The sequence below is a fragment of the Microcaecilia unicolor genome, chromosome 9, assembly GCF_901765095.1.
Source record: "Microcaecilia unicolor chromosome 9, aMicUni1.1, whole genome shotgun sequence".
In the NCBI taxonomy this organism is placed as follows: Eukaryota; Metazoa; Chordata; class Amphibia; order Gymnophiona; family Siphonopidae; genus Microcaecilia; species Microcaecilia unicolor.
In genome coordinates, this window is record NC_044039.1 from 169,226,481 (window position 1) to 169,249,239 (window position 22,759).

Sequence of the window (22,759 nt, forward strand, 5' to 3'; positions counted from 1 at the left end):
TTAAAAAAAATTAGTCCATTCTTGCATAACTGGTTTGAGAACAAAGCTGACACTCTGCAAGGTTGATGTAAACCTTCACTAGTTGGTTGATTATCGTCCGAGTGTATAAGCTATACATGGGCGTTGTGCAAATATATGATGAAATGTAAGAACCTGCCAGTGTTTATATAAAAGTTGAGTTATTTGAGGAGCTAAGGTAGAAAATCCCAACACGCACTCTAATTTATCCTTGTGCTCTTTTGGTCTGTCTAAAAGTAGTAATGACCATTGTGCATACCAAGCCCTTTTGTAAGCCTGGTGAATGCATGCAGTGGAATAACCCCACTCCTGTAATGTAATGGTCAAAGCTGTAGCCTGTTTGAATGCTGTCTGTGGTGCATATTCTACGCAACCATAAAAATTGTCCAACAGGAAGAGACCATTTTAATCTGCGTGGATGATGACTGGTAAATTGTAACGTATTACAATCTGTGGGTTTGTGATAAACCGTCGTGTGTAATTCTCCATGCACTCTATAGATCCAAGTATCAAGGAAGGAAATGTTGACCAGATTTTTTTATCATGGTAAATTTCAGACAGGGTCTGGTATTTAACCAACTCAAAAATTGAAACAAATGTTGCTCCGTGGATTGCCAGATGAAAACAAAATGTCATCAATGAACCGGTACTAGTTGGAAATATTTTGGAACCATTCGGTATTATATAGGTGACTTTCTTCAGTTACTGACATATAAATTAGCTACACTGGGAGCAGCAGCTGTACCCATGGCCACACCCTGGATTTGTAAGAAATGTTAAGTCGAAAATATTTTCTTCAGTACAAGTTGTGCTAAAGCCAACATATGTCGAAGTGATTCGCTTCCCTTCTGATCTTATCGATAGTGCCTGTTCTACAATGGTTAAGGCCGCTTCTTGGTGGATATTAGAGTACGATTCAATATCGAGAGTAAGAAGCCATGACTCTGGCGCCACATTCATGATCCCTGACAAATTTCTCAAAAAGTGGGAAGTGTCATGAATGATTTGGTTTGTATAACAAAGGGTTGTAAAAAATGGTCCAAAAATTTGGATAATGGCTCCAAAATAGTGCCGCAAAGCGACACTATACGGCGTCCCGGAGGGTAGAAATAAGTTTTGTGGATCTTTGGGACTGTATAGAATACAGGAGTTTTTTAAGCACGATGGTTTCAAAAAGCGAGATTCCGCTTTTTGTTAAATAACCTGTTACTGCTTCATCCACTATATTAGCAATAATGATTGTAATTCCTTGACAGGATCTTATGATGATGGTTGGTAGTAGCGAATAGCCATCAACTGGCGTCGTGCTTCTATGACATAGGACTCCCGATCTTGAACCACAATGGCGCCCCCCCCCCCCCCCCTTATCCGCAGGACAAATAAGTTTGATCATTGGACAATTCCTGTAATGCTTTACGTTCTGTCTTGGTAAAATTAACAAACTTTCTCCTCCCACTTGAACTTTGGGATTCAAGGTTTTCTAAATCCCTTAACACCAATGCCTTAAACATCGCTATATGAAGGTCCATAGGGCCAGGGGGAATCCAATGAGATTTCAGGCGACATATAGAATTTTCCATGGTAGAATTAGTCTGCTGTGCAAAGTATAATTTCACTTTTAAATTCTGAAAAGTTTATACTAAATCAGTTTGTTGAAAAATTGAGAAACAGGCACAAAGGACAAGCTGTATTCTAAAATTTTCACTTGTGTAGAAGTTATATATCGACATCACATCCACAATTTATCCAAGTACCCTAAAATTGATCTTTGATAGCATTTCACTTTCTGAAAGAACAGACAAATTCTCTGCTGAAGGTTTGACTCTGGTATAGTCAAAACACTTTTCAAATTTGTTAGCGGAAAAGATTTTGAATAACATCTGAAGAATTTTTTCTAATTGACAGATTTTGATCATTAACTTTAGCATCTTTGACTGCTAATTTATATTGAGATTTTAGTTCTCCAATCAATATAATCAGTTTTTAAATTTCCTCCACTTCCTCTTTAAGGATCTACATTTAATACCTCAGTAAACCATTTACTATCACAATTCTTTTTCTTTGAACAAAAAGGTGCTATTTTCTAACACTGAATTAGAAGCAGTATTCCATGATTTAATCATATTAACATCTGATCTTACTGGAATAAATCTTCTTGAATATTATTGCCAGAAGGTATCATTGTTTGGCTACTTTCTCCCACCATATGTATTTGCCAATTTGGTCTGATCAGTCTTGATATTTATACAGTTTTAAATAGAATCTCAGTAGGTAATAGTCTGGCCATATCAATGATTCCCAGGAAATATTATCCACTAAGGATTCTCCTTAATCTATATCTGTTTATGCTATAAAATCTAAGGAATGGCCCTTAATGAATAGAACAAACGGGACCATACTTCAATAGAGAAGATAACTAATTGAGACAGCTTAAGATCATTCTCATCTTCTAAGTGAAGATTTAAATCGCCCAGGAATACCAGTCTGTCAAATTGACAATTTCTGCTAATTTCAGTTGGACAGTTTACCAGGTGGCTGGTATATAAGTAAAGTCAAGAGATCTTACCATCCTTATCAATTGATTTACATGCCATATGCTCTGGTTCTTTTCCAGCTAAACTATCTACCAATTTAAAACTAAAAAAAAATCTTTATAGATGAAAGCAAGACCACCTCCCCTCTTAAACCATATTTACAGAAATCTCCATGTTTTCCAAAATGAAACTTAAAGGGCCCTGTTTGTTTAAGGTGCGCTGGTGTTTTTAGTGCACTCTAAAAACTAGTGCGCGCTAATGCTAGGCAGCCATATGGGTGTCTAGCGTTAGCACGTGTTATTTTTTTTAGCGCACACTAAAAATGCTAGCATGCCTACAGCGTGGCTTAGTAAAAACTCTATTTTACATCTGTAAAATAAAAGCCTTGGGAGGAAGACAGTTTAATTTTCTAACCCACTAACTGTTTTTATTGAGGACATTTTAATATTTAGGTGCTCATTTTCAAAGCACATAGTCTTACATAGTAACATATGCAACTTTGTAAGTCATGTGCTTTGAAAAATTAGCCTCTTAGTGTTTTTGTTTTTTTAAATATGAAAACATCAGTCAATAGAAGTAAAAGATAATGAATCTGCATAATATGAAGTAAATACTGCATCAAAGCAAGAGTTTAGAACGCTGTGTACCCCACCAGAGCCACTATTTCCATTGCTGGAATGCACTGAAAGTCAAAGTAGCAATACCATATGGCCTAGTTGCCACTGTCAAAACAAATTTCACATTACTACTCAAACTACCAGTAAAGGCCTAGAGCAAGAGTGGCTAACCTATACCAGCCTGGGAGTCATTTTTCAAGGGCAGCTGCTACTTCCTGGAGCACCAAGTGTAGGGCGATGAGCACACAATATAATATTGACATAGTAACATAGTAGATGACAGCAGGCAGAGACTTGTATGCTCCATCCAGGCTGCCCAACAAGATATACTCAAGGTATGATACTACAAATGTATACTTGCTCTTGATTTTATCCGTAGAAGTCTGCCCGGCACTGGCCTTATTCTCATAACTACTGAAGTTATCGAAGCCTTATTCCATCCCATCCAGATCTGTCCAGCCACGATCAGGGCACAGACTGTAAAAGTCTGCCTGGTACTAGCCTTGTTTTCCAGCTACTGAAGCTGAATCTGTCTAGCCATGATGGAACAGACTGTAAAAGTCTGCCTGGTACTAGCCTTGTTTTCCAGCTACTGAAGCTGAATCTGTCTAGCCATGATGGAACAGACTGTAAAAGTCTGCCCGGCACTAGCCTTGTTTTCCAGCTACTGAAGCTGAATCTGTCTAGCCATGATGGAACACTGTGGATTGAAATTCCATGTGCAAAGGGGAAAAGGATAGTGATAGGAGTGTACTACCGTCCGCCTGGCCAGGACGAACAGACGGATGCGGAAATGTTAAAGGAAATCAGGGACGCAAACAAACTGGGCAACACAATAATAATGGGGGATTTCAATTACCCGCATATAGACTGGGTTAATGTAACATCTGTACACGCAAGGGACATAAGATTTCTTGATGAAATCAAGGACAGCTTCATGGAACAGCTAGTTCAGGAGCCGACAAGAGAAGGAAAAATACTAGACTTAGTCCTTAGTGGTGCTCATGATCTAGTGCGGGGGTAACGATACGAGGGCCGCTTGATAACAGTGATCATAATATGATCGGTTTTGATATTGGCATTGAAGGAAGTGAAACTAGGAAATCAAGTACGCTAGCGTTTAACTATAGAAAAGGTGATTACGACAAAATGAGAAAAATGGTGAAAAAAAGACTGAAAGGAGCAGCTCGCAGAGTAAAAAACTTGCATCAGGCGTGGATGCTGTTTAAAAACACCATCCTGGAGGTTCAGGACAAATATATTCCACGTATTAGAAAAAAGACTAAACATCAGCCGGCGTGGCTAAACAGTAAGATAAAGGAAATCATTAGAGCCAAAAAACAATCCTTCAGAAAGTGGAGAAGAGAACCAACTGAAAGTAACAGGATAGATCATAAGGAATGCCAAGCCAAATGCAAAGCGGAGATAAGGAGGGCAAAAAAGGACTTTGAGAAGAAATTAGCGTTGGAAGCAAAAATACATAGTAAAATTTTTTTAGATACATTAAAAGCAGGAAACCGGCCAAAGAGTCGGTTGGGCCGCTGGACGAAAATGGTGTTAAAGGGGCGATCAAGGAGGACAAAGCCGTAGCGGAGAAATTAAATGAATTCTTTGCTTCGGTCTTCACCGAGGAGGATTTGGGGGGGACACCGGTGCCGGAAAGAATATTTGAAGCGGGGGAGTCGGAGAAACTAAACAAATTCTCTGTAACCTTGGAGGATGTAATGGGTCAGTTCAGCAAGCTGAAGAGTAGTAAATCACCGGGACCTGATGGTATTCATCCCAGAGTATTAATAGAACTAAAAAATGAACTTGCGGAGCTACTGTTAGAAATATGCAATCTGTCCCTAAAATCGAGTGTAGTACCGGAAGACTGGAGGGTAGCCAATGTTACTCCGATTTTTAAGAAGGGTTCCAGAGGAGATCTGGGAAATTATAGACCGGTGAGTCTGACGTCGGTGCCGGGCAAGATGGTGGAGGCTATTAAGAATAAAATTGCAGAGCATATACAAAAACATGGACTGATGAGACAAAGTCAGCACGGATTTAGTGAAGGGAAGTCTTGCCTCACCAATCTAATGCATTTTTTTGAGGGGGTAAGCAAACATGTGGACAATGGGGAGCCGGTTGATATTGTATATCTGGATTTTCAGAAGGCGTTTGACAGTGCCGCACGAAAGACTCCTGAAGAAATTGCAGTGTCATGGAATCGGAGGTAGGGTATTATTATGGATTAAGAACTGGTTGAAAGATAGGAAGCAGAGAGTAGGATTGCGTGGCCAGTATTCTCAGTGGAGGAGGGTAGTTAGTGGGGTCCCGCAGGGGTCTGTGCTGGGTCCGTTGCTTTTTAATGTATTTATAAATGACCTAGAGATGGGAATAACTAGTGAGGTAATTAAATTCGCCGATGACACAAAATTATTCAGGGTCGTCAAGTCGCAGGAGGAATGTGAACGATTACAGGAGGACCTTGCGAGACTGGGAGAATGGGCGTGCAAGTGGCAGATGAAGTTCAATGTTGACAAGTGCAAAGTGATGCATGTGGGTAAGAGGAACCCGAATTATAGCTACGTCTTGCAAGGTTCCGCGTTAGGAGTTACGGATCAAGAAAGGGATCTGGGTGTCGTCGTCGATGATACGCTGAAACCTTCTGCTCAGTGTGCTGCTGCGGCTAGGAAAGCGAATAGAATGTTGGGTGTTATTAGGAAGGGTATGGAGTCCAGGTGTGCGGATGTTATAATGCCGTTGTATCGCTCCATGGTGCGACCGCACCTGGAGTATTGTGTTCAGTACTGGTCTCCGTATCTCAAAAAAGATATAGTAGAATTGGAAAAGGTACAGCGAAGGGCGACGAAAATGATAGTGGGGATGGGACGACTTTCCTATGAAGAGAGGCTGAGAAGGCTAGGGCTTTTCAGCTTGGAGAAGAGACGGCTGAGGGGAGATATGATAGAAGTGTATAAAATAATGAGTGGAATGGATCGGGTGGATGTGAAGCGACTGTTCACGCTATCCAAAAATACTAGGACTAGAGGGCATGAGTTGAAGCTACAGTGTGGTAAATTTAAAACGAATCGGAGAAAATTTTTCTTCACCCAACGTGTAATTAGACTCTGGAATTCGTTGCCGGAGAACGTGGTACGGGCGGTTAGCTTGACGGAGTTTAAAAAGGGGTTAGATAGATTCCTAAAGGACAAGTCCATAGACCGCTATTAAATGGACTTGGAAAAATTCCGCATTTTTAGGTATAACTTGTCTGGAATGTTTTTACGTTTGGGGAGCGTGCCAGGTGCCCTTGACCTGGATTGGCCACTGTCTGTGACAGGATGCTGGGCTAGATGGACCTTTGGTCTTTCCCAGTATGGCACTACTTATGTACTTATGTACTGTAGAAGTCTGCCCGGCACTAGCTTTGTTTCCCAATTGGTGTTGCTACTGAAGCTGAATCTGTCTAGCCATGATGGAACAGACTGTAGAAGTCTGCCCGGCACTAGCTTGGTTTCCCAATTGGTGTTGCCACTAATCACCACTAAGCTTGTTTGATTCCATGCCTTCTATACAGGATTCCTTTGTGTTTATCCCATGCATTTTTGAATTTGGTTACTGTTTTCATTTCCACCACCTCCTGCAGGAGGGCATTCCAGATATATACCACCACTTCCTTGAAAAAGTACTTCCTGACAATTCTCCCTGCAATCTCAACTTATATTCTCTAGTTCTACCACCCTGTCTCTGGAAAAGGTTTGTAGATTATCTTTCAAATATTTGAATATATCCCCCCCATCTCTCCTTTCCTCAAGGGTATACATTTTCAGGTCCTCATGCGTCTTGTGACGCAAACCCCATACCATTTTTGCTGCTTTTCTATAAACCACTTTGTCTTTTTACGTCTTTAGCAAGATATGGCGTGTATGTATTTCCCTATCTGGCTGATTGGCTGGTCAAGAGCACATCGCAGGAGGGAGTGACAGTCAGTGCACCTAACTATTATCAGTGCACTATTTGGCTGTTGGAGTTACTAGGGTTTGTCATAAACTACAAGCCCACCTTCTCCTGGTCCGGCGATTGGCGTACATAGGAGCCCTGCTTGATACAGTGCAGGCTTGGGCTTTTCTCCCTCAAGCGAGAGCAGAGACCTTAAAAGCACTGGCCTCGCAGACCCGAAGCAGCAAGCAGCTTACAGCTTGGCAGATGTTGAGATTGATGGACCACATGGCCTCAACAATGTCACTTCCAATGTACAGCTCCATTTGAGAGCAGCCCAGTGGATGCTTTCTTCCCAGTGGTCTCAAGTGAGTGAGAATCTAGCAGATGTAATCCAGATTCCACTAGAGTTGACTAATGCACTTCGAATTTGACTGTGGGACTACCATTCAAAATTGCACCTCCTTTGAAGGTGCTAACAATGGATGCATCCAACCAGGGATGAGGAGCTTATATAGATGGACTTCACACCCAAGGAGCTTGGTCTGCTTAGGAAACGGATCTCCGTATCAACCACCTCAAACTGAAGACTGGAACATTCTAAAGGTATTCAGAGATCAGCTACAGAGCCAAATTATCATTCAAATGGACAACCATGTTGCAGGGAGATACAGGATCCTACCACATGTCAGGAAGCAGTAGGGATGTGGCAGTAGGCCCTCCTTCATGAAATGGTCCTCCGAGCCACGTACATACCAGGAAAGGACAATTGCATGACAGACTGAGCAGGTTGTTTTTTTCTACAGCTATACAAGTGGAGTCCCAACATGGGCGTAGCCTGCAAGATCTTTTGAGAGTGGGGCACCCCACCCCCTCAGTGGACCTTTTTGACACTCATCTCAACAACAAAGTCCCTCAGTTCTGTTCCTTGCTTAGATCACACAGCAGACTAGCCTCAAATGCCTTTTCACCCACAGGTCTTCTGTATATGTATCTAGTACATCACATAGAGATGACTTTGCTAAAACTCAAGTAAGACAGGGAACTATGATCTTAATTGTTCCTTACTGGCAAAGGCAGATCTGGTTTTTTTCTTCGAAGATCCATGGAGATTGGAGTATTTTCCGACCTTCATCACACTGAACAAGGGATCACGTGAAGGCGGTTTCCAATGGGTGAGGGCAAGACCTTAGATCCCCTCACTTGGCCTACACAAAAACTGCTTGGATACATCCTACACATCTGAGTCTCGCTTGAAAACACTCTGAGGGTTCATCTAAGTGCAGTTAGTGCTTATCACCATGTGGGAAGTAAACCCATCTCTGTACAGTCTCTAGTTAGCTTCATGAGAGTTTTGCTAGTGACGAAAGCCCCTTATCAAATATCCATCTGTCCTGGGATCTTGGCGTTGTCCTCACCTAGTTCTCTCGAGCCAGTTGATTTCCTGCCATCTGAAGTATTTGACCTGGGAAGTTGTGTTTTTTGGTGAAGGTCACTTCAGCTCGCAGTCAGTGAGCTTCAGGCCCTAGTAGCTGATCCACCTTAAACCAAGTTTCACCACAATAGAGTAATTCTCCGTACACACCTTAAGTTCCTTTCTAAGGTAGTGTCGGAGTTCCATTTTAATCAGTCGTTAAGCCAACATTTTTCCCCAAACCACATGCTCATCCTAGCAAGAGTGTACTGCATACCTTAGATTGCCTTAGTTTTCTGTCTGGAGAAGACTAAAGCTCATAAGATAATCATGTCAAGGCTCATAATGTCACAGCCATGCCAATGTTGGTAGCCCACTTGAGGTCAGCCTCTATAGAGGAAATTTGCAAAGCTGTGACGTCAAATATCCATACAGTAACATCTCATTCAAACAGAAAACCAGGTTGCAATGTTCTATGTCAAGCAGTGGGGTACGGGTTCTTACCCCTTGTCAGGTGGCAGTGGGTTCTGCTTCCTGGTAAGAACTGCCTGGCAGACTGAGCAAGATATTTCAGCCACATGAGTGGACACAACATGGGCGTAGCCCGCCAAGATCTTCTGCATGGGGCACCCCCCCGGTAGCACCACCACTCATCTGAACAACAAAGTGCCTTAGTTCTGCTCCAGGCTCGGGTCAAACAGCAGACTAGCATTGGATGCCTTTCTCCTGCATTGGATACGCATCCTCCCATACCTCTTGTATAGAAGACTTTACTGGAACTCTGGTAAGACTGGGGCACCATGATTGCTCTTTAATGACAGTGACAGATCTGGTTCACTCTTCTGAGGTTGTCCTCTGAAGATCTGTGAAGATTGGACTGTGTTCCAACCCTTATTGCCCAGAATGCATCCCAACTTCATCTCTGGCCCTCACAGCTTGGATACTGAGCATAGAACTTGAACCCCTGGGATTGCCTGAGAGTGCCTTTTTCTTGCTGACTTCAAGGAAAAATGCCACTAAGATGTTACTCTTTTAAGTGGAGGAGGTTTGCTGTCGGAGCAAAGGCTTACATCCCTTCTCTTGCCCTACAGAAAAACTGCTTGAGTACCTCCTACACCTCCTGAGTCTGGTTTGGAAACCAACTCTGTAAGAGTTCTGTTCAGTTAGCGCTTATCACCATGTAGGAGGTGTCTTTCTCTGCACAGCCTTTAGTTTGCTTCATGAGAGGTTTTGCTAAGAGCCCCCTTCCAAACCTCCCACTGTCATGGGATTTCATCATAGTTCTCAACCAGCTAATGAGAGCTCCTTTTTGAGCCTCTGAATACCTGTCATTTGAAGTTTTTGACCTGGAAAGTTGTTTCTGGTGGCGGTCACTTCAGTTCAGTGTTGGTGAGCTCCAGGCCCTGGTAGCTCATCCACTGTGTACTAAATTTCATCATAACAGCAGTTCTCTGCACATAGCCTTAGTACCTTCCTAAGGTAGTGGTGAAGTTCATCTTAACCAGTCAGTTTTCCCAAGACCACATGCCCATCCTGGTGAAGATGTACTGCATAACGTTTTATTTTTTGACCCCAACAGATTGGGGGTGGCTATTGGCAAACACTTTCAAATTGGATAGCAGATTGCATCTTTGCTTATGCCCAGGCTGGGCTAATTCTAGAGGGATGTGTCAGAGCCATGGCTGCACTGGTAATTCATTTGATCAGCAAGGTTTCAATGTGGTTTTCAGTCCATACATTCACATCCCACTACTGTCTTAATTAGGATACCCAACGCGATAGTTCAAACAGGCAGTTCTGCAGAATTTATTCAGTGTCTAGAATCCAACTCCACCCTCCTAGGCCCTGTTTTATTCTGTTCCTTCTGCACCTACACAGCTAGCATGTATATAGTTTCAGGTTAACTGAAGTTTGTCTTGACGTTTCAAGACTTACCCTAGCTTTCTTGTTTTACGGTGAGCCTGGTAGCTAGGGCTTCTGTGAATTCAACTAGCCTGCTTGCCCTCAAAGCAAAGGTACCTACTTGTAGCAGGTGTTCTGAGGACAGCAGGTCGTTTATTCTCACATACCCTCCCACCACTCGAGTTGAATTTAGTTATCTACTATAGGCTTTTTGCTTTTTTTGCCTGACTGGAGGACCTGTGCTTGCGTGTCGAGCAGGAAGGCACAAGTGCATGCATGGTGGTACGCTGCTAGAAGCTTCTACATTACTCGCTAGTCAGTCTGCAACAGGCTCCATCAGGTGACATCACCCAGATGTGAGAATCGCCCTGCTGTCCTCTGAGAACACCTGCTACAGGTAAGTACCTTTACTTTTTAAGGGTGTAGAAATTACAACATATATAGCACTGGAGGGTTATGTAATATCAGATGTACTGTATCGGTACTTGCCTTTTATTTGCTGCTTGTATATTATGCATGTTTGGTAATTTTTTTTTTTTCTTTTGAGTGATTTTTATCTAAGCAGGTCCCCAAACAATAGCAATTGCAGCTTCCATATCATCAAGCTGATCAATCCATAGACTGGTGGGTTGTGTCCATCTACCAGCAGGTGGAGATAGAGAGCAAACTTTTGCCTCCCTATATGTGGTCATGTGCTGCCGGAAACTCCTCAGTATGTTCTCTATCTCAGCAGGTGGTGGTCACACACAGCAGCAGCTCTGGCTAGGCCTCCAAGCCTAATCCTTAGGTTTTGTTGAGGCCTGGGGTTGAGGGCTCTTTTGAGCAAGTGCAAACCTGGTGGTGCCAGGTCCCTCCTTTTCTCCCCCCTCCCGCTGGCTCCGTTTAAAAAAAAAAAAAAAAAAAAAAAAAATTTTAAACGTCTTTAAAGGCGTTTAATTCGACGTTTCTTTAAACGTTCATTGCAGCTACTCACTGGGACACCAGTTCGTTACAGCTCGGAGCGGCAAGCAGGTAATTTTACCTTTTTATAGCGGGCAGGGGGTTCCCCGATTCTTCTCCTCGTGGCATATGGCGTCGGAGGGCGAGGGCGCAAAGGGTCGCTCCCCGGATCGCTGGAGCGCTTCTAGAGGGGATGCGGGGGTTTTACAACCTGATTCGCCCTTGATGGGTGACAGTTTAGTGACCGATGAATGTCCCGGTCGTTCCTCCGGCGTGGCGGTTTTTTCCCGCCATAAACGCCCATCCCCCGCTCCTCGCCTCCGCCATCTTGGCCGGCCACGCGGCTCGGACGGCTTCTTCGTGGGCCGCCCTTGAGGTTGGAGACATTAATGCCATGAACGCCCTTAATTTGGGCGACGGCACAAAGCGGCTAAAATTAAGCGCCGTTCTTCCCGCGCGGCTCCTTCACGGAGTTTCGCGCCGTACGCCATTTTGGATGCGCAGCATGTCTCTCCCCCGCTATTGCGAGCGCCGGTTGAGAGTGCGTCTAGGGCTGTTGCCCAGGCTGCGGAAGTGCACAGTCTGGGGGGTTTCTCCCCCGAGTTTGTTTTGCTGCTGCATCAGGCTTTCCTCATGCAAAACGCTGCCCCTGCTCCCTCTTCTGATAAAGAGGTTGAGGTTCCCAGAGGTAAACGCCCTCGGGTTGATTTCCAGGCCTTGGAGGACTTTGTCTCCTCCGATGTAGATGAGGGCAGCGTGTCTGAGGTCTCCCAACGGTCCTTTGCGGATTCCTTGGAGGAGATAGATCCCCGCTCGGATGGAGCGGATGACCCCTCTGCAGCGCGGCTTTTTAGCCCAGAGGATTTGCCCAACCTGTTGTTACAGGCCATGGACACTTTGAAGATTTCCTCTCCGGAGGACGTCTCTCCCTCAGCCCCTGTTGGCTCTGCCATTATGCTGGGGACGAAGCGCCCGCCTAGATCCTTCCACGTGCATGATGCCATGCACACCTTAATTGCGGCTCAATGGGATGTCCCGGAAACGAGCCTTAAAGTGGCTAGGGCTATGTCCCGCCTCTATCCTTTGGCTGTGAGTGAACGTGAGGCCTATCTGTGGCCTACCGTGGATTCTTTAATCACTGCGGTGACTAAGAAAACGGCGTTGCCGGTGGAAGGTGGCACGGCCCTAAAGGACGCCCAAGACAGAAGATTGGAGGCGGCCTTAAGGTCGTCCTTTGAGGCAGCTGCGTTAAATTTGCAGGCCTCAGTTTGCGGCTCCTATGTGGCCAGGGCGTGCCTGACTATGGTGCAGCGGGCTTCCCCCTCGGATCTTTCCTTGAGGGCTGATTGGCCGGCCCTGGAATCGGGCTTAGCCTATTTGGCAGACTTGCTGTATGATGTCTTGAGAGCCTCAGCTAAGGGCATGGCTCAGACAGTCTCTGCGCGGCGGTGGCTTTGGCTGAAACATTGGTCGGCTGACCACGCCTCTAAATCCCGCCTGGCTAGATTGCCTTTTAAAGGCAAGTTGCTCTTTGGGGTCGAGCTGGACAAAATCGTGACCGATCTCGGCACGTCTAAGGGCAAGAAATTTCCAGAGGTCAGGGCTCGGGCTAGTACTCGTCCCGGTACCTCCAGAGGACGGTTGCTGGAAGCCCGTCGGTACCGCCCGGGCAAGTCGGGTTCCTCTGCCCCCTCTTCCTTCAAGAGGAATTTCTCCCCCAAGCAGCATTCCTTTCGCAGAGACCGCCGTCCCGGAGGTGCTCCCTCCGGTCCTCCCCCAGGGTCTCGTACCCAATGACGGGGCCTTGGTCCATGCCCCAGTGCAGATTGGAGGACGGCTGTCCTCGTTTCTGGGCGAGTGGACCACTATAACTTCAGACGCGTGGGTGCTGGAAGTCATCAGAGACGGCTACAAGCTAGAGTTCTGCCAACCCTTAAGAGACGGGTTTGTACTCTCTCCCTGCTAGTCTCCGGTCAAGCTGTGGCAGTGCAGCAGACCTTGGACAACCTGATCCGCCTGGGTGCGGTCGTTCCGGTGCCAAAAAAATCAGATTGGCAAGGGACGTTACTCCATTTACTTTGTGGTTCCAAAGAAAGGAGGTTCTGTCCGGCCTATCCTCGACCTCAAAGGGGTCAATCGGGCCTGGAAAGTGAGGCACTTTCGCATGGAGACTCTCCGCTCTGTTATAGCGGCAGTGAAGGCAGGAGAGTTCTTGGCTTCCTTGGACATCAAGGAAGCGTACCTGCATATTCCCATCTGGCCTCCTCTCCAACGCTTTCTGCGTTTTACAGTCCTGAGACGACACTTCCAGTTCAGAGCCCTCCTTTTCGGGTTGGCTACTGCTCCGCGGACCTTTTCCAAAGTAATGGGGGTCATAGCGGCCTTCCTGCTAAAGGAAGGAGTACAAGTCCATCCTTATCTGGACGACTGGTTGATCCGAGCCCCCTCTTATGCAGAGTGCGGCAAAGCTATGGACCGGGTAGTTGCTCTGCTGAGCTCCCTGGGATGGATCATCAACTGGAAGAAGAGCCAGCTGCGCCCGACTCAGTCCCTGGAGTATCTGGGAGTTCGATTCGACACCCAAGTGGGCAGAGTGTTCCTGCCAGACAATCGGATTGTCAAGCTTCAGGCTCAGGTGGACTAGTTCCTAGTAGCCTCTCCTATTCGGGCTTGGGACTATGTGCAGCTGTTGGGCTCTATGACGGCCACGATGGAAGTAGTGCCCTGGGCCAGGACTCATATGAGACCTCTACAGCTATCTCTGCTGCTGCGCTGGACTCCGATGTCGGAGGATTATGCTGTGCGCCTTCCCGTGGACCCAGCAGTGCGCAAGGCGCTGAGCTGGTGGACGCAGACAGACAAGTTGTCTGCAGGATTGCCTCTGGTGACCCCGGAGTGGATTGTCGTCACGACAGACACCTCTTTGATGGGCTGGGGAGCCCACTGCTTGGGAAGGACAGCGCAGGGGCTCTAGTCTCCTGCAGAGGCAAGTGGTCTATCAACCTCCTGGAACTCAGAGCCATTCGGTTGGTGTTATTGGAGTTCATCCCGGTACTGGTGTTGTAGCCTGTACGGGTCCTGTCGGACAATGCCACGGCGGTGGCCTATATCAACCGCCAGGGAGGTACCAAGAGCGCCCCTCTAGCCAAGGAGGCTATGAGTCTTTGCCAGTGGGCGGAAGCGAACCTGGAGCAGCTTTCAGCGGCCCACATTGCCGGAGTCATGAATGTCAAGGCGGACTTTCTCAGTCGCCATACCTTGGAGCCCGGAGAGTGGCAACTATCTGCTCAGGCGTTCTTGGACATCACGAAGCGCTGGGGCCAGCCGAGCCTAGATCTGATGGCGTCATCGGCCAATTGCCAAGTGCCGCGCTTCTTCAGCAGAGGACGGGACCCTCGATCCCTGGGAGTAGATGCTCTTCTCCAACAGTGGCCGACACAAGAGCTCCTCTATGTGTTCCCGCCCTGGCCCATGTTGGGCAGGGTGCTAGACCGGGTGGCAAAGCATCCCGGCAGGGTAATCCTGGTGGGTCCGGATTGGCCCAGACGTCCCTGGTATGCGGACTTGATCAGGCTCTCAGTCGACGATCCTCTGCGGCTGTCAGTGGGGCAGGGCCGGTTACATCAGGGTCCCGTGGTGATGGAGGATCCCTCTCCCTTTGGTCTTACGGCCTGGCTATTGAGCGGCAGCGTCTGAGGAAGAAGGGCTTCTCAGACAAGGTCATCGCCACTATGCTGAGAGCGAGGAAGCGCTCTACTTCTACTGCTTACGCCAGGGTTTGGCGTATCTTTGCAGCATGGTGTGAAGCAGGCTCACTTTCTCCCTTCACTGCTCCAATTTCTTCAGTGTTGGCGTTCCTGCAAGAAGGTCTGGAGAAAGGCCTGTCGCTCAGTTCCCTTAAAGTCCAGGTAGCGGCTCTGGCTTGCTTCAGGGGCCACCTGAAGGGTGCTTCCCTGGCTTCGCAGCCAGATGTGGTGCGCTTTCTCAAGGGAGTTAATCACCTGCGCCCTCCTCTGCACTCAGTGGTGCCTGCGTGGAATCTCAACCTGGTACTAAGAGCATTGCAGAAGCCGCCTTTTGAACCCTTGTCGAGGGCATCTCTGAAAGACCTGACATTGAAAGCAGTCTTTTTGGTGGCTATCACTTCAGCCAGAAGAGTTTCCGAGCTCCAGGCGCTCTCATGTCGAGAGCCTTTTCTGCAGTTCACTGAGGCAGGAGTGACTATTCGCACAGTGCCTTCCTTCCTGCCCAAGATTGTTTCTCGCTTCCATGTGAATCAGCAGCTCTGTCTCCCTTCCTTTCGTAGGGAGGACTACCCAGAGGAGTACTCCGCTCTTGAATATCTGGATGTGAGACGAGTCATCATCAGATACTTGGAAGTGACCAATGATTTCCGGAAATCGGATCATCTGTTTGTCCTGTTTGCAGGTCCTCGTAAGGGTCTGCAGGCTGCTAAGCCTACAGTGGCAAGATGGGTCAAGGAAGCCATTGCAGCGGCTTATGTGGCCGCGGGGAAGGTGCCGCCTATCCAGCTGAAGGCTCACTCCACGAGAGCTCAGGCGGCCTCGATGGCAGAGGCCGGATCCGTCTCCTTGGAAGAGATATGCAAGGCGGCAACTTGGGCTTCGGCTCATACATTCTCCAAGCATTACCGTTTGACTGTGGCTGCACGGGCGGAGGCCCGGTTTGGAGCTTCAGTGTTGAGGTCAGGGATTTCTATGTCCCGCCCTGGGTGAGTACTGCTTCGGTACATCCCACCAGTCTATGGATTGATCAGCTTGATGATATGGAAGGTAAAATTATGTATAATCATACCTGATAATTTTCTTTCCATTAATCATAGCTGATCAATCCATAGCCCCTCCCAGATATCTGTACTGTTTATATTCTGGTTGAATTTTAGGTTCAAGTTTAGCCTTCAGTTACTTCAGGAGGACTTCGTGTTCAAGTTCTTCTTTCACTTGGATTCTTCAAGAGTTGAGACGAGTTTGTGTTACAGTGAGCTGCTGCATTCCTCTCCCCTCCGTTTTACGGGGCTGGATTGAGACATAAATTCTGCCGGCACTCCCTCCCGCTTCGTGCGGCTGTAGGGCAGCTTTGTACCCCTCCCGCTTCGGCGGTGTTAGGGTCAGTCAGCTCCTCCCGCGGTTGCGGTTGCAGGATAAGCCAGATCCCCCCGCATCGGCGGGTGTGGTGTCCCTCCCCCGCTCTGCGGGGATGAGCTGGACGGATTCCCCTCCCCCACTTGTGTGGGGATGAGCTGGGTTAATTCCCCTTCCCCGTTTCGGCGGTGGTGAGCTGGGCAGAGTGTCCCTTCGTGGGTGTAATTCTCTAAGTGCTGAGTCCTGCGGATGGAGCTTTGATATCGACATACTGAGGAGTTTCCGGCAGCACATGACCACATATAGGGAGGCAAAAGTTTGCTCTCTATCTCCACCTGCTGGTAGATGGACACAACCCACCAGTCTATGGATTGATCAGCTATGATTAATGGAAAGAAAATTATCAGGTATGATTATACATAATTTTACCTTTTAAGAAACATTTGACTGTTAATTATTTCTTAAGCTACTGTTTGCAAATTTAATTTCTTTTGCTTTTACAGCCTTACCACTGAATGCACTCGACTGTATGCTGTACCTTCCACTTTAATCCACTGTTTGCAGAGAATGTTTTTGTCATTACTTTTATACCTTTTGGCATCAGCAAGAAGACCACAATCTCTCTTTATAATCTGAATATATATTTAAGGTAAGAAGCTTAATCGTTTTAAAGTTTTTTTTTTTTTTTTTTTTTCCTCTGTGTGCTGGAATATTTTGACCCAGTTCTCTGCCACCATCTTGTTCAAGTGCTGTGCCCATACTAATGTAACATGTCATTCTGTAACTTAGTTCTCTAACAAATGTTCTGTGCCTAAACTCTAGTATATTTTGTGGTAGATCAAGGGACCGTCAAATACATAGCCTCTACAACAATTTATCTTACTGTTCATGTGGTAAATATTTTCAGTTCCTTGCTATAAACACCACTGTGTCCATTGTACAGCACTCAGTTTTCAAATTTAACCTGAATTCTACAAAAGTCACTAAATTGCATGTGCAAATTTGGGCACCCACCCAATTTGCACAGGTTAATTGAACAAGCCAATTGTGTCAATTGATTTTAACAAGCAGTTGGTGCCAGATTTGATTAAAATTTGTGTGCAAGTCCGGAAGGGTCGTGGGCGGATCATGGATGTTCCTTCACTTTGTGTGTTATAAAACAAAGGAGATCCGTGCTTAATTTTGGTGTGGGGATTTACACCAAAGTTTCCTAGGTGTAAATGGTTGTGCCTAAATGTAATAGCAGTTCCTGTTGCTATTCTATAAACAGCACCTAAATGTAAGTGCTATTTTTTAGGTGCCATTTATAGTATTTAGTCTTTAGTGTACCTTTACGCATGTATACATTTTATAAAATACACATATACATTGTAACTCAGCTTCTGCTTTACCCAGACTACTGCTAGAAACATCTCCGCACAGATCATGTAAAACTAGGTGCACACTTCCTGTGTTGGCAGTCTTATAAAAGCTCTATTACACCTGTGAAACAGGCTTACATGTGGAAAAAGCTTTATAAAATAACCCCCATAGTGGTCACACTTGGGGTTCACATATAGCAGGTTCTACTATGTAGAGGATTGTCCCTGTGATGGCTGGGAGAGGTGAAAGGGTTAAAATGTGTGTAGTGGGGGGGGGGGGGAATGGGACTCCAATTGTAAACAGACTCCGGGCACAGAGTGCTGTAATGCTGAAGGGACAGCACATCAAAAATGTCAATTTAAATAAAATATTCCATAGTTTTTCCATTTTTACAATACCACAAGGATTTGTTAGCATGTGCTTTCATTTGAAACATGAAGACATCAATGGCATTTAGGCCCTGTTTACTAAGGTGCGCTAGCGTTTTTAGCATGTGCTAATGCTAGACACACCCATATATTCCTATGGGTTTCTCTAGTGTTAGCTGTGGTGGTTTTAGCGCATCTACAGTGTGGCTTAGTAAACAGGACCCTCAGTTTCCAAAATGAAATGACTGCAAAGTTAATAATTAAACTTTCCCTGGGGAGGGGACAGTTTAGTTTTTAGTTTTGGTTTCTGCTGAAATCAAGTGGCCAATCCTGGGTTTGGTCGAGCTCTAACATACTATACTTAGAGGGCAACAAGGTGTATCAACCATATAACAGTATTTTGCGTTTGCATTCTTTCCCAAATTCTTATGCACCTTGCTGTAAAAAAAATCTCATGAAGTAACTTACAGATAGCAAAGTGGCTGATTATACCATATAACTGATGTACCCCTGACGAATTGGGTGGCCACCAGATTTCATAGTTAGAGTGGATGCCGTGTTGTTCCACTTAAAATTAAGTTAAACAATAACCAGTTATAGTAGACAATCTTTTCACTTCTGTCATGCATACACTTGATTACTAATGCTTGTTTTTTTTTGTTTTCAGCTTTATTTTTGGATGATTTCAGTTTCTGTAAATGAATTCGGTGACTGTCTTACAAGAACAAATGTTCATCAGTCCACCTGTTTTGCTGAAATTGCACGATCTGAGCTACTGAATTTTGACCCATTGCTTTGGTTTATATCAACCTTTTTATGCATTTATATTATATTCAATGATAAAAAGTTGATAGTTTTTTAAACTCCCCATTTGAGACTGATATATTTGTAATCGACAGTCTAGGGAATCATATCTAATAACAATGCTGTGTAGTATTAGAAGTATTTGATTACCCTTAGTCAAGCTGCTGGTATGAGGTTGTGGTGATTTGTACTTTTGTATAATGTATAACCTAAGATTAAAAGGTGGATATGTAATATGCTATTTTCCTAGTAGTTTTTGTGTTTTCCATATGTCTTCATTTTTTTTAAATAACTTGCTAAAAGGAGGTTATTTTAGAAACATCACTGTGTAAATAGCAAACTACACATGTAAATGTTGCTTACCCATGCAAATATCAATTTCTGAAAACCAATGTTTTACAAGTGGAGATCTACTCTACAGATTGAGACAGGTGTGTGACTTGGGGAAGCCAAAAATCTACACAGGTATTTTCCATTTTACAAGAACACCACTTATATATGGGAAGACATTTGGGTTTGGCATCAGCTCAGAGACGTGCATAGACTTATAAAAAGTGCTGGTTTATGCCTCTTAAATGGGGGTGGAATTTCTACCATCATTAAGAGTGTAGTGTGATCTGCTGGGTGTGTCACAGGACATGTGAGATTCACCCCAGGAGTCCCCAGGTAGCTAGCTATCTTAGGATCAAGGTTGGTTAATAAATCCCAATATATAAAACCTATTTTTAGGATTTTATTTACTAGTTAGTGCATGCTAATATTGGGGTCATTTTACAAAGGCACAGCAAGCCTACTGTGGGCTTGCCATGTGCCAATTCGGCACTACTGCAGGAGCCCAACAGTAGTTCCTGACCCTACCTTGTCATTTCCGGTGTTTGAAAAATATATTTACATTCTTAGCATTGGGGGTTTACCCAGCAGTAATAGGGGAATGCTGTGTGCTGCCCAGTTACCACCAGGTTAGCATGTGAGCCCTTACCAGTTCCTAAATAGGTGATAAGGGATAACCCCAGGAAATGGCTGCATGGCCATTTCCCTTTTTTTTTTTTTTTTTAACCTGCTGCAGTAAAAGGGGGCCTCAGCATGTGGAAAATCCATACACTGATGCCACCACAGGGCCCTTTTTACCACAGCTTGGTAAAAGGGCCCCATGAGGTGAGAATAAAAAAAAAAACGCGAGGATGGTTCTATAAAATGGCACCTAAATGTAGGTGCGCCAAAGGGGCAATTCTAAAACGGCATAAAGGTACACCACACACAATATAGAATAGTAGTGTAGTCACTTTGGTGTGCCAGAACATAGGCATGACAGCTTACACCAGGTCAATGGCAGGCATAACCTGGTGTGCCTTACAATGCATGCATCTGAAACTATTTTATAGGTGGATGCATTGCTAGCCAGAATGTCCATGAAATGCCCATGCTCCACCCACTAGTAGATCCCATTTGCTGTTACATGCCATGCTTCAGTCACACCAATTCTACAGAACACCACCTAGCACATACATTTGTACATGCTGATTTGTCATTCACTCACTTAGCCTATTCACCTAAATTTAAGCACCCTTTATAGAATTATCCTTCATATAATCCATTCCAATAGTATTTAACCAATTCAAATGTAGGCTCATGAAAAACTAGTCTAGGGAGACTAGGCCTCAAAACTCAAACATGATTGGAAAAAAATGCTTTTACTTTTTATCATGGGCAAAAAACTTTCCATATGTGACTGTCTCTGGGAAAGGGTGACTAAAGCAGTGGATCCAAAATGCTGCATGGCCAATTTTTTTCATGTCCTGGGTCTATAAGCAGTCTGAAAAAGTTACGTTTGAACTTCTGTAACTTTTTATTTTTTTACATTAAAGGAAGATGTTTGGACTGTTGTATTACAAATTGTTTGCAAGGTTCAGTTCTTGGGATGGTTCTTAACATTTTTGTAAGTGATATTGCTGAAAGGCTTTCTGGTAAGGTTTGCCTCTTGGTGGATGATACCAGAATTTGCAATAGAGCAGACTGTCCCGATGCTCTGGATAACATGGGGAAGGACTTGGTGAAGCTTCAGGAATGGTCTGGAATTTGGCAACTTAGACTTAATGCTAAAAAATTCAGGGTCATGTATTTGAGCTGCAAAAACCTGAGGGAACAGTATAGTTTAAGGGGTGAAGAACTTTTGTGCACAAAAGAGGAGTGGGACTTGATTGTAATCATATGTGATGATCTTAAGGTAGCCAAACAGTAGAAAAGGTGACAATGAAAGCTAGAAGGATGCTTGGGTGCAGAAGAATGGCCAGTAGGAAAAAGGAGGTGGGATTCCCCTATATGACTCTGGTGAGACCTCATTTAGAGGTCCTTTTACCAAGCTGCGTCCTGAGACCCTTTTTTTTTTTTTTTACTGCAGCTGATAAAAGGATTTTTAAATGGAAATGGCTGTACAGTAAGTTAAGCACTTGCCATGTGGCCATTTCCTGACAGAGCCCTTACCACCACCTATTTAGGAGGCAGTAAGGGATTCTGCAGTAACCAGGCAGTGTGCTGCCCAATTATCACTAGGGTACTAATAAAATGGCTTGTGGCACACACCAGCATTACCACCAGGCTTCTGTGGTAGCCCGGCGGTAGGGCCAATTTGCCACATCCCATTGCTGTTGTAGTACTACCGGAGCTTTATAAAAGAGCACCTTAGAATATTGTGTACAAGTCTGGAGACTGCACCTTCAAAAAGATCTAAACAGAATAGTTGGTCCAGAGGGTGGCTACTTGTTACGAAATGCCTAGCCACCAGCCTGGGGCTACCCTGCAGCCAGTTAGAGGGTCTAACCCCAGCACAGATCAGGTGCACTTGCTGCTTGTGCTCTACACTACAACCCTCCTCCCACTGACTGGGTCACAACTGCCTCTGGGTGAGTCTCCTGCTCTCCAATTATCCCCAGTGATTTCTAGGTTACTGGAGTCACACTCCCAGGGGACCCACAGTTCCCAGAAACCACTTGCAGACCCAACACAAACCACCAGGATTCTTTCAGTCCAGACAGGCAGAGGCAACAAACTGGATTGTTGTCACAGTGAACAAAGTGCAATCAGCAAACAATAATGGGTAAGTGAAATATGATTCAATTATAAAACTAAACATTTGTTTACTTTCTAAAAAGTACCTGTGAAGATCAGGCCATGTATTTGTTCACTGAGCCTCAGCAAAGAGATCTGCCTCTCTTCTTCCTGGCAAAGGGTAAAAGCAGTAAAAAAGTGAAAATGAGCTCCTGGGCCAATCAGAGCCCTGAACAAGTTTTAAAAATAGCTGGTTACATCACTGCAGGTATTTCCTTTTATCTGCGTTAACTAAAGAAGGAAAGGTCAGTTCTTTGTAACAGCTTAAAACATAACATGCACCACCTGCTGGCCAAACTAGAGATGCAGTTTCAGACTTAAAACACACTGTTCTGTCACACTACTAATATGGCCAGTGGTCTTCATCTTAAAAGCATGTGGGGACAGAATTAATTGACTGAATTTCAGGCCCATAGTGGAGTTAGAAAAAATAGAGAGAATGGCAATATAAATGATTGGATGATTTCCCTGTGAAAGGCTAAAGAGGCTAGGGCTCTTCAGTTGGAGAAGAGATGGCTGAGGGGAGATAGGGGTCTATAAAATCCTGAGTGGAGTAGAACAGATGGTTTGCTTGTTTACGCTTCCAAAAATAGGACTACCAAGCACACAATGAAGCTACTAAGTAGTAAATTTAAGACTAATCAGAAGAAAATATTTATTCACTCTCAAA

General features: G+C 45.0%; 1 protein-coding gene across 1 annotated transcript in view; it reads left to right on the forward strand.

The window, feature by feature from the left end:
* MAPK1IP1L (mitogen-activated protein kinase 1 interacting protein 1 like) overlaps nucleotides 1-19,220 on the forward strand; it is a 44,009-nt gene extending 24,789 nt beyond the window's left edge. The window contains exons 4-5 of the mRNA XM_030214961.1: nucleotides 16,954-17,099; nucleotides 18,848-19,220. Coding sequence (XP_030070821.1) covers nucleotides 16,954-16,965 — 12 coding nt within the window. The 3' untranslated portion in view covers nucleotides 16,966-17,099; nucleotides 18,848-19,220. The remainder of the gene's footprint in view (nucleotides 1-16,953; nucleotides 17,100-18,847) is intronic.
* The last annotated feature ends 3,539 nt before the right edge of the window (nucleotides 19,221-22,759 follow it).